This window comes from Apodemus sylvaticus, chromosome 8, assembly GCF_947179515.1.
Source record: "Apodemus sylvaticus chromosome 8, mApoSyl1.1, whole genome shotgun sequence".
NCBI classification, from domain to species: domain Eukaryota; kingdom Metazoa; phylum Chordata; class Mammalia; order Rodentia; family Muridae; genus Apodemus; species Apodemus sylvaticus.
This window is the reverse complement of record NC_067479.1, coordinates 82,595,180-82,607,720: the sequence shown is the minus strand read 5'-3', so window position 1 is coordinate 82,607,720 and position 12,541 is coordinate 82,595,180. Positions and strand designations below refer to the sequence as shown.

Genomic DNA, 12,541 nt, shown 5'->3' with positions numbered 1-12,541 from the left:
CAAATGATTGAGAGGCTCGTTCATATTCCTTAGGCCTCAAAACTTCTTTGTCTTCTGGGTAAAAGTAACCCAGCTTTACTCCCGCAGATTAAGGTGAGTAAACATTTAATATTAAAACTGTTTCAGTACTACAACTGTTTCTGTAAGAGGGATTTATGAGAAAACCTTAACACAACTCTGTGGGTTTTGTTGAAATACTAACATCGTAGATTGCATTAACACAAAGAAATAAAGTGCTAAATTTTACTTTAGGGGAAAGGCCTCTTTTAACATAGGAAAAACCTAATGAAGGTCTGTCATGGCTACAGAACTAAAGAACTCTGAAAATGAAAGTCAACCTAATGACTAGAGGAAAAAAAGTCCAAATAATCCAAAAGATAACAAAAAACTAGGTTGTTAAGAGTCACACCTGTAATCCCAGTACTCTGGGAGGCAGAGGCAGGTGGATTTCTCAGTTTGAGGCCAGCCTGGTCTACAAAGTGAGTTCCAGCACAGCCAGGGCTACACAAACTCTGTCTCGAAAAAAACAAACAAAAAGAGCCAGGTTTTAACCTAATAGACTCAAGCTGATCATGGTGCTCGCATGCCTGAAATAGCAGCTCTAGAATATGTCTGAGGAGCCCCAGGGTATCCTGGGCACCCTGTCTTAACAAACAAGAAAAACAAAAGACAAGATTCTAACTTGACTATTCATATAAACAAGTTTAATGTAATAACATGGAATGCAAAAGATTAGAACCATTATTAATAAAGTATCTGATTCTATTTTAAAAATCATTAAAATAAATAAAACAGGACAGTGATCAGAATAATAGTACCATTATAATCACATTAAATAGAAAAGCTACCATCATTTTAAAGCTGTACCAAAGGCAGTACTGCACATTTTTTTTGCGACTCAAAGGCTTCAGATGTCAATGATATGGAAACCAGGGTAGAAGCTCCCCTAGGAACTGCTCACTGACAGTTTGAAAAGACCCTGGATAATTCTAATATCATGTGACAGATGAGACAGGTGGTACAGTATCTGCACAAAACTATATACTTAGTAAAATAGTTATTTAAGCTGTTGTACCTTGTCCCATTTTTCTTTTGTTGCTTTAAAAAGACTGCAGGGTTAGGATCAACAGTGTGCAAATATGTATCTGGTGGTCATAATAACAGAAGCGTCCAACTCCCTGTAATGTGAGAAATGGTGCACCTTAAGTCTATTTAAATGTATGAGACAAAAATAATTTTATGGTAAGAAACACCCTTATTCAATATATATATACATATATTTAAAAATGAGCAGCATAGAGCAGACATAACTGTTTACTACCCATACTCTTGACTACCAAGAAATGAAGACAAACTTTAGAAAAATACAATGCAAGAAAAGATTCAAGTTGAAAATATATTCCTTTGGTTAAAAATCCTCCCCCTTTATGATAATGTGAACTCCCAGCGGCGACTGCATCCTCCCGGGTCACTACCCTGGCATACTACAGCGTACTGCAGTCCAGTAGTTAGGGAGCTTACTGGGCTGCAGCAACAAAAATGAACTCTAACAGTAAAGCCTTGTAGCATTAACCTCTTGATGGTAGTTTTTACTTTAGAAACCTCCGACACATGTAATTTTCTTCAGATACTGTATAGTCAAACTTTTTGTAGAAACCGACATTTTGTGGTAGACATTCAAGGGTGATCTTGTAACAGTTCAGTTTCTTGCTTAGCAAAGTAAGAGTTGATAATAACCTGAAAAAGAAAGTATAAGGAGACAACATTAACCAAAATGGGTATTGATAATGACACAGATTAGCGTTATATAAAAATAAATTAGTATTTATTCGGTATACAAGTTTAGAGTATGGCCTTTCCACTTATTCCTTTAAGTGTTCAAATTATTATGCTGATAGCATTTAAATCACTGAGGAATTGTTAGACTGTGTTAATAAATAACTCAACCTACACCCTCCTTTATTATGGACCAGATGCACAAGGTTAGAGCCCAAGTCCGTGTAGTTCTCTCCTTTCTGCTTTCTTGGGATCAAACTGAGGCCACTCTCACCCACCTTGCTAACCTCTAAACCTTTTTTAAAATAAATGTTAATAAATGTTAAGAATTCGTGTATGAGAGGCTGGAGAGAGCACTTGCTTTTTACAGAGGACTAGCACCCACATGGCTACTAACTATCTCCAGTTCTAGGTAATCTTTGCCCTCTTTGGACTTCCTGGCCTCCACAGACAACAGACATGCAAGTAGTACACATAAATACAGGCAAAACATCTATATGCATAGCATTTTAACAAATTCACATTCAGGACTAGAGAGTTGGCTTTACAGTTAAGAATATTGCCTGCTCTTGAATTTGTTTTCTGATTTGATTCCCAGGCCCAACATGGTGGCACACAACCCTTTGTAACTCCCCTCCCAGGGCATCAGATGCCTCCTGGCTTATGAGGGTACCGGGGACAGGAGTAGTTAGTTGCATGTAGGCACAACACCCACACAAGAAGAACCTATGCATGAGCCTAGGTATAGTGAGTGGCATCATATGGCATTATTTGAGAGGCTAAAAAGAGAATTGCTATGACTTTAAAGCAAGACCAACTGAACTACACAGCATGTCTGGGATAAGCATAGGCTCAGATTAAGACTTATTGAGAAAATAGCACGCATGAAGCCTTAGCTTCAATCCTCAGTACTGGGGTTGGGAAAACCAGAGAAAAAAAAAGACACTAAAATTATCAAATTTTGAAAAACATAGCCCATGTTACTTTTTTTTTTTTTTTAAACGAAAAATCTCTAGTTAGCTTTGGTGACACAGACCAAACAGGAGGCTATGGAATTGAAGGTTGTTTTCTACTATAAAACAACACAGATCTTAACTCAAAAAATAAGGTTGGGAGTGTAGAGCTCAGTGGTTACAGGGTTGGGATACCTTTATGTCTACTTCAAGTAAAAGCACTTGCATAAAATGAGTATGAAATAGCTGTTCTTAGCCTTGGCTGGCCTGGAACTGGCTATGTAGAGCAGGCTAGCATTAACCCACAGATCTGCCTGCCCCAGCTCCTGCCCCTGCCTGTTGAGAGCTGTGAATAAAGGTTTGTGCTACCATGCCAAGTGTCTTCAATCATTTTTAAAACTACTTTTAAAGGAAATATGGATCAGATAAACCCAAGATTGGTCTGAATCTCTTTAATTTCAGCACTAGGATAAAGAGAAATCTCAGAGTTTGAGGCCAGCCTGGTCTACAGAGTGAGTGGACAGCCAGGGATATATGAGAAACCCTGTCTCTGAAACAAAGTAAAACAAAGTTTTTTCAAAAGTGAACTCCTGTGCTAACTGAAGGGCCTTCTCCTGTTGTACATAGTTAGACATGATTTTGTCATGTAGTCCAGGCTGGCCTTGAACTTAAGGTCATCTTCCTGCCCCAGCTTTCTGTGTGCCAGTTTTATAGTTAGCCATGTCTGGATTTCAGGTTTTATAAACAATCCTTTATCATTCTTAAAAACAACTTTCATGTTCTAAAATTTCAGTTGAATGGATTAGAATAGCAAAAACTGGTGCAGTTCATAAGTCAAGTATTCCAATTCTTAGGGTACTATATGATACATACCTGATGCGTATTTATTGAGTAGACTCATTAAAACTCAGACGTTAGATTTAAATGCAAGTTCTTCTACTCATAACCTGGCAATTACACTTTGATTTTTATCTGACAGGAGCTGGGTACTCACTGTGTCTGAGAAAGCTAGTATTAAGAGGTAAAGAGGAGGTTACTTTTCTTTCTTTGTTTCTTTCTTTCTTTCTTTGTTTTTTTTTTTTGTTGTTGTTGTTGGTGGTGGTGGTGGTTTTTTGAGGCAGGGTTTCTCTGTGTAGCCCTGGCTGTCCTGGAACTAACTCTGTAGACCAGGCTGGCCTCGAACTCAGAAATCTGCCTGTCTCTGCCTCCCAAGTGCTGAGATTAAAGGCATGTGCAACCTCTGCCCGAGGCTGCTTTTTCTTTTCTTTCTTTCCTTTTTTTTTTTTGTTATTAATTTTTTTGGTTTTTTGGATTGGGTTTTTTCAAGACAGGGTTTCTCTGTATAGCCCTGGCTGTGCTGGAACTCACTCTGTAGACCAGGCTGGCCTCCAACTCAGAAATCCGCCTGCCTCTCTGCCTCCCAGAGTGCTGGGATTACAGGCGTGCCCCACCACGCCCTGCTATCCAAAGTTACTTTTCATAAGCCAGCCCTGTTTTCAAGTACTCCAGACGCTGAGGCAGAAGGACCACAAATTCATAGCTAAGCTGAATTTAATGAGACACTTGTCTCACAAAAAGAAGTCTGGGCAGTGGAGGTGCACACCTTTAATCCCAGCACTCAGGAGGCAGAGCCAAGTGGGTGTCTGTAACTTTGGGTCTGCAAAAAGAGATAGGCATACCTGTCTCGAAAAACAAAACCAGAGGAGTTGAGGGACGACTACTATCGAAGAGACTGCTTGCAACATACCTCAGTGGTAGAACACAACTTGCCTGTGCCTGGCATGTCAGAGTCAAAGGTACCATACAAACATACATGCACAGCTCAATTACATGTTACTTTTGGTAAATGAAATGTTTTCAATTCTCAAACTCTGAGGTAAAACTAACAAAACTATAATTTTTCATTAAATTCAGTCTAAGATACAGAGAATGAGTTCAGAATTTAAGGTCAGAAATAAATCAAGTTTCCTGGCATGAGGCCAAACTGGGACAGAAACCATCTAGTTTCCATGGTTACCTGTGCATACTTACAGTTTGCCAAGCTGCTTCCCTCTGCACTCGTCACTAACGACGACATCTTCTACTCTCCCTCTCTGCAAACAATCACAGTACTACAGGATGAGCCTTCAGCCTGTTTTCCACTAAGCCAACAGATGATAATGATTACAGTTTTTACTTTTTCACAGAGGAAACAGGAAAATCAGCTACTCCTTAACCGGTTTTTAGCTATATTCTCAACCTCCCTTCTCTGCTATTACAGCAGAAGTCTAAACCCCAATTACCATAACACAATCTTGTCATAAACATAGTATATTCAACTTGTTGCTTAGTAGCAATTTATACCCAGCACAGTTTACCAATGTTAAGTACAGAAACTAAAACCCTTAACAACAGAGTACACGCGCATTTTTTCCTACATTCAGAATGAGAGTGAGTGTATCTGCATTTGTGAATGGCTTTTGGGGTATCTGTGGAGGTCAACTTGTGATAATTCTTTCCTTCCACTATGCCAATCTGGGACTTGGGTGGTTTGGGCTTGGTGGCCCAACCTCTTCAGCCGTCTATCTGCTGACTCATCTGTCTGAATTTCATTGGACTGTAATTGAAGAAACTTCAGAAATGTCTTCTGCTAAGGAGCAATGAACAAATACTGGAACATTGATTTTGCTAATGATGTTTCCAAGTTGATTTCATTAGAAAATATCTGTGTGCTTTATTCATAGGCACTAGTTTGAGTACATACCTTAGCACATGAATGGATAAATTTATGTTCTATTATCAGAGTTGCTGTAGCCACAATTTGTCCTAGGGTCACATCCTCCACAACCGTAACATAGTAATCCCCAGACTTCTTCATATGCTCAAAAGACTCTGTCAGGAAATGTCAAAAAGTGTTAGAAAGTAGGCGTTTCTATTTTACTGAATTCAAGAAAAGCACCAAGCTTGTCAGACTTCATCTTTCCATTTTAAAGCCATTTTGCTACAGTGCTTAAGTTTCTAGCAAGAGAAATAAACTGTTATTTGGGATTTTTGACTAGGGTATCACTCTGGATGTTCTGGGACTTCCTCTGTAGACCAGCTTGATCTTGAACTCACAGAGCTCTGCCTGTCTCTAACCACCTCCCCCCCAAGCTCTGGAATTAAGGGTGTACACCACTACAACCAGTCAGTTTCCTCTTCTAAAAATACATTATTTAAAACATCAAGGAGTTGAAATACCAATGGTCAGCACTGGGTGGTTCACACCTTTACAGTCATCTGTTAGTACAGAATGGAGATGTAACCCTGAGGTAGAGAGTGCTGTTGACTGGTTGAGCACCCAGAAACACACAATCTGCTAGCAAAGTAAGACTTGAGTTCTTTGAAATGAACACACAGTATTACAGATAAACTGTGCATGTGCCATTTCTATGACTAATTAAAAAGTCAATATCTTCCCTCTTAATTTACATTTATCTAAAACTAACATCACAGATACTCAAAGAACAAAACTACAGGTTATTATCAGAGCATATTATATCCACAATTCAGTCTTAGCTTTAAAATATTTTGATAACAGTTTTCCATTTCTTATCGCTTCTTGCCTTTTGGCTAAGATCAAGTGCAGTTTTCCATTTGTTTTTCCAATGTTTCATGGTTATGTATTTGTCTTTTTAGAATAGGATCTTTGCTATAAAAGCACCTTGCAAAAATGAGATACATCCCCACTTAAGCAGTTTTTCCAAAGTCATACAAACAATAATGCTTACACTTTATATTGCTAGAAAAGCTACATTTCTCATCTATTCTGATATGTAAGCAAAGAGAAAAAAAGGAGTTTAAAAGCCAAGCTCTAAAACTCAGATATTGTTTATTTTCAAAGTCTCATTCTATATAGGTTCAAGTAGGGGAGAAATAATTCAATGAAGGAAAATAAACAAAACTATAGAATATTGATCTTCATCCTCAGCCTGGTTGGAGAAGTTACCAACTAAAGGAAATGCATTAATAGAAAATGGGAACAGGCTTGAGTTAGGACACTGGATAAAGCTCAGAAGGTTCCATTTTTCTTGCCAGTAATTAACTGTGGCAAGTAATTATATGACTGGTTGTTTTTGGAAACCTATTTTCTCATGTCTCAAAGGGAGAAGGGGATTGTTAAGACTAAGATACCCAACCTTAAAATTCAATATAAAAGCAAATAAATAGATGGATGAAATGAGTAAGAACAAAAGAATAGGAACATAAACATAAATTGTAAAATTTTTTTAAGTTAGTAATAAATTTCTGTGCTAAACATAACCACATAGAAAGCTATACTACAGGGATGGAGAGATGGCTCAGCGGTCAAGAGCACTGTCTGCTCTTCCAGAGGTTCGGAGTTCAATTCCCAGCAACCACATGGTGGCTATCATGAGATCTGGTGCCCTCTTCTGGCCTGCAGGATACATGCAGGCAGAATGCTGTATACATAATAAATCTTAAAAAAAAAAAAAAAGATATATACTACAGTAAAAAAAATAATTCTAGAGTAAATCTCAAGTTATACAAAACATCTCAATTCTCTAAGGATGGCTGATTTGTAACTTTCAGCTATTTGAATGAATTCACCTGAATTCAGACAAGGTGCAGCATGGTACTTACTCAGGAACTGCTCCGGGCTGACGACACCAGTCTCTGTCAGTTGACCCAATACCTTAAAAAAACCTAGTTTTAAAATGTTGGAGAAAAACAAAAGAAAGATTAAAATATGGAAAGCAGCAAAAATACTGACTGGGTAGGTTAAAGAAAGTTACTTTTCCAAAACACTATAATCATGTTTTGCAATAATCTTTAATCAAGATTTGCTGATTAAACATGCAAATTTTCAACTGTGGTGTGTGTATTCATGGTACCGTATACATGAGGGAATTTTTATTCAAGTACTTATTGTTTTTATAACCAGAATAGCAAATGACAGCCTCCAAATATGTTTAACAGCATTTGATTTTAAGGTAATTCAGACCTTAATATCAATAATTACAGAACAAGTGCTACTTAAATTTTATGTAAGGGATGCCACATTTTCCTAAATACATGACTCAAAGTGCCAGATTGTCACCTCCACTGAATATATCAAAAGCGTAACTAATATAACACTGTTGGGACAATTTAAAAAATCTTTAATTTTAATGTTAATGCCACTGAACATAGTGGTACATGCCTTTGCAAATCCGAGCACTTGGGAGACAGAGGCAGGTAGATCTCTGAATTCAAGGACAGCCAGGACTACACATATTTTTGAACATTTTTAGTCTTAATTTTTCTACATGCAGGAATTCTGGCCAAAGTTACTTTATTCAAATACCTATGTAGAAGAAAAGAGTAAGGTAAAATGTTATTACCAAAAGTTTCAGGAAATTATTATGGATAATTTAGATGTTAAAAAATTAACATCTAGATAAGACTAGATAAAACCCTTTCAGTTTGTCCAAGGAATAGTCCTTTGCCTGTCTAGGTTCTTGGAGAAGACTTTTCCATGTTTTTTATACATTATAACTTCAGTTTTGTTTTGGGGACAAAAATTCCTTTTGAATAGAATACTTAGTATTTAGTTATTTTTAAACTTAGTAATATCTGGTCTTAGCCATGATACATGCTTATTACAGTTGAGTGATACAGTCACTGTAAGTACAAAAATGAAGTACTGTTTTAAGTTCAAATCATGCTTATAAAGAAAGCAACAAATTCTAGTCAGGATTCCCAAACTAAAGTTGGGCCCATACCTTTATTTAAGTCTGAAGTACAAAGAGGCCTCAAAACCAAGCCTTCTCCAGGATGCGTTGGAGAAATGGCTGGAGAAAATATTGCTGTATTCTGACTCCAGTCCACTTCTTTAAGCAAACTTGGGTCAAACATAGGAGTTTCATCGGGTTTCATCTTTCCAGTAAAGTCTAAAATAAAATTTCGAATGTTGAGAGGCCTTATAAAAGGAAAAGTATGCTTGGTGAGAAAGTGAATTTCATCATACAAACATTTTATCATCTACTCTAGCTACCAAAATCTGTAACTGTAAATATGTTTACATGTTAAAAGCCAGCTTTACTATCAGTAGGGAAATTAAGTCAACAAAAACAAAACATTAAAACTCCATTCTCCAGCAGGTCATGAAGAAAGCAAGAAGTGATTACACACAAAGGATTTTAAAGAACCCAGGGGTTATCAATAATTGATTTACAAAAGAAATCCTTAAAGGCTCTCAAATAGTGTCACATTGTGTAGCTACTTGTCATGGTGCACAGCTGAGGCACTTTAGTACACACTTTGAGTTTTACAAGGCAATCCCGGAAGCTTCGAGGTAACTGAACAAAGACAGGGAGGCTGTGGCCCCCCCCCCCACGGCCCCCACTCTCGCTCTCTAGCCTCATTCCCTTATCCTTTCCTAAGCTATCTCCACCCACACTGAAAAGGCCATTTTAGATAAGCCATCCTCCTGGCAAAGGTGGGAAGCTCAAGGGGCAAGCAGAAATGGCGACCCGGTGATTAGCACAGTAATTTCTACACGTGCCACTGATGAGCTACCCAGGACCAGTCAGTGGGCCAGGAAGTACATAGCTACAAGGAAGCCACACAGTTAGTGGAGAAAGAAATAGACAATGCCAGGAAATCACTTTCTAAGAACAGGGTTTCATCGTGTAGCTTAGGCTGGCTGGCCTCAAGCCCTTCACTGGATGTGTGCATTTGTGTAGGCATGTTTGTATGTGTTGTGTGCATGTGTGTGCCTGTGAGAGTGGAGGAGGCCGAAGGCTGACTTCAGGCGTCGTTTTCAATCTCTCCACTGAATATACTGAAGGTAGTTCTCTCCCCAAACCCATCGCTCACGTTTTAGGTTGGTGAGAATTGCCAGTTTACTCAAAGGACTTCTCTGTCTCCTGATGATACCATTACAGGTGGGCTACTAAGCCCACCCTATTTTCTTTACATGGGTTCTGGGAATCAGAATTCTGGTTCTCAGTCTTGTATTGCAAATGATTTACTCTCTCAGCTACCTCCCCAGCCTCCCTTTAACTCTAGGTTCTCCTGTTTCCATATCCCCTGTGCTGATGACAGGTGTGTCCCACCATACCAGACAGCAACATTAAATCAATTTCTAGCATTCATTACTAACTGGATGAGGACAGACATTGGTCTGGTTAAATACAAAGGATCTGATCAGAGTCAAACCTCTTTTTAAATGAGATTTATAAAACTTAAAGGGGAAAAGCCTATCTTCCTAGTCATAAAAACACAATCTATGATACTGACAGAGGCCATGCCTTATTACAGTCTAATAAAAAAATCAGGTGAGGTGACAAACACCTGGATCCAGTGCTAGGGATAAGGTAGAAGCTTGAACAGTGGGCACTCAAGGACAGCAGGCTACCCAGTCACAACAGTCTCAAAAAAGCCACACACTTTAAAACTATGGAAAAAAATTTTAAGTTGGCTCTAAGGCACCCCCCCCCTCCTCCTGCCAAGCTACACAGGCTGTTTTATCAAAACAAAACGAAAAAAAGCCTTCATTCCGTAGCACTTAAAGGTCACCACCTAACTTCATCTAAGTTTGGTTGTAAACTCAAAGCACCTCCCCCCCCCATCCCAACCAGTAGGGTTTAACTGCTAAATTAGCATTTGTTTACAAGGCTTGAGTATTGCCTAAGCCTTAGTCCCATAAACCTCTAGTCAATGAATAATGAATGGTGTGAGGTATCCTCTAGAAATGACATTTCAGAAAGTCACGAAGAAAAAAAGATTGCCACATGACCACAAGTGAGAACACAAAAGACATACACCAAAGTTCAAGTTTGATTTTCCAGCCTCTGAATGAGACTGGATACAGATGGGGAGCAACAAGTAGGGAAGATTGAAGACCAGGATTCACAAATTTCTAAACATGATCTGCAAATCGAAACCGCTGTGATAGGTGACAGACTGATAGCTAGGTAGACAGACAGGTGGACAGCTTCGAGTATCTTCATGAAGATAGAGTTTCATGAGACAAGTATTTCCCGTTAGCGTACTTAATCTACACCATCTGATTATCCCCAGTCTACTTAAGACTAGTCCTAAAGTGATGCATCAACAAATGAGTGGCCTGGAATGAGGGTCCTCTCATTTTCCTATTGAGCTCTACAGCAGAAAAGTCAACAGATGACAATCTCTGCATCATGAAATCTGTTTCAGCCATACAAATCCTGCCTTAGGAATCAATTTTCTGAGACCCAGTCTTGGATTAATTAATCCCAACCAAACAAATCCCCATTTATTTTTACAGAAACATTTTATGCTTGCCTTACATAAACATTAGCTATTACAATAGAACCCACACAGTCGGTGTTTCTAGGGGTTCAAGTCCTAGGTTCCCCCACCCCAGGTTTCATATAGTCTGCGCAGCTGGGGCTCTTCAGAGCTGGCGCGTGACTCCGGCTCTGACCGCTGCACTGGTAAAAGGGAACCTAGAGTTCGCGCCCTTTCATAGCGACGGCAGCAGACAAGGCGAGGACCGTCCCCCAAGTCCCACGCCACGGACACTCGGTCCCTAGGCCCTCCAAGATCCTGCCCGGCCAGAATGCCGGGCATCATGCTTAGCCGCCGGGTTCCTGGGCCGGGGCGCCCCAGCCTCCGCAGTCTGCAGCGGTACCAAGCCCGCCAGCCCCCGCGTCCCAGCCCCAGGCCGCCTCACCGCACCGGAGAGGACCACGCTCCCGTCGCGGCGCGTCAGTCTCCCTGCGGGTCACAGAGCCGCCGCATCCGGATCCGGATCCGGCTGCAGCGCAGCCCCGCCCCCCGTGCGCCCCCACGCGCCGCAGCCGGAACCGCTAGGCTTAACGTGGCCGGACCAACGCCTCCGCCCTGCCCCGCCCTCACGCACCGCTGCGCACGCGGAGGCACGGCCACGCACTCCACTCCTGGGCTCCGGGGGGCGGGGTGGAGCGGGGCTCTGGGAGGCGAAGGGAGATCTGCGGGGCGGGGCTCCGGGTATGAGCTATGGGGCATTTTAGGCGACTCCGGGGCGTGGGGCAAGGCCTAGGGGCAAGGCTTGTGTCATCAGTTTACCTTCCAGACGCGCCTTTTGCTTGCCGCACGCATGTACCACCGCCGCTCTCACGCCTAATCTGAAAATAAAGCTATAGGAGTATAAGCTGAGTATCGCGATAACCAGTGTGGGTTTCTTTCATTCTCCGATCCCCAAGGTACTAACCTTGTTAGTCTTTTGGTTCCCCTTCCCTCACATGCATGCAGTCCATTAATCAGGACTTGGGTTACTCACTGGTGATCACATCCCGATTCCCAAATGTCCGAGACATGGCTAGGTTCCTGTTTTTTAGAAACTTGTGTTGGGACCACTCACCTTTTGAGATTTCCACTGCAGCACTTTGCTTTCTAGGACACCGGGAACATTTCAGCGTCTCTGGGCAAGAAGTGGCTAGGTTCTCCAGACTGAAGAGTGGGGTAGAAGCCAGGACCCTGTAACCATCTTACAGTATACAGCAAATACAGTGTTTGTTCTGTAATCTCAGTACTGGGAAGGCTTGAGGACTCTTTTTGTGGGCTCCTATCTCCATTGTCTCTCCTAAGTACTATTTAGTGCCATCTGACAACTGAGGAAACAGATTTGGAGATACACACACACACACACACACACACACACACACACGTGTGTATAGTACCTGGCATGTTGGTGTATGCCCATAATTCCAGCACGAGAGACCAGAGGCTTTGTGCATCTCTGTGAGTTCAAGGCCAACCTGATCTACACAATGAGATCAAGGGCAACCAGGGATATGTAGAGGAATGCTGTCAAGATAGATAGA

At 40.8% G+C, this 12,541-nt stretch overlaps 1 protein-coding gene across 3 annotated transcripts; it reads right to left on the bottom strand.

Moving 5' to 3' along the window:
• Positions 1 to 682: 682 nt before the first annotated feature.
• Gnpnat1 (glucosamine-phosphate N-acetyltransferase 1) lies at positions 683 to 11,806 on the bottom strand. 3 transcript variants are annotated; one of them, XM_052191723.1, is made up of 6 exons: positions 11,784 to 11,806; positions 8,474 to 8,641; positions 7,353 to 7,415; positions 5,473 to 5,600; positions 4,761 to 4,822; positions 683 to 1,737 (listed from the first exon to the last, which is right to left on the bottom strand). In XM_052191723.1, exons 2-6 carry the CDS (start codon positions 8,625 to 8,627, stop codon positions 1,590 to 1,592), a joined length of 555 nt encoding a protein of 184 aa, XP_052047683.1. In that variant the 5' UTR covers positions 8,628 to 8,641; positions 11,784 to 11,806; the 3' UTR covers positions 683 to 1,589. The 3 variants fall into 3 exon arrangements, with proteins under 3 accessions (XP_052047683.1, XP_052047680.1, XP_052047682.1); XM_052191720.1 differs by lacking the exon at positions 11,784 to 11,806 and adding an exon at positions 11,415 to 11,494; XM_052191722.1 differs by lacking the exon at positions 11,784 to 11,806 and adding an exon at positions 11,410 to 11,477.
• Between the last annotated feature and the right edge of the window lie 735 nt (positions 11,807 to 12,541).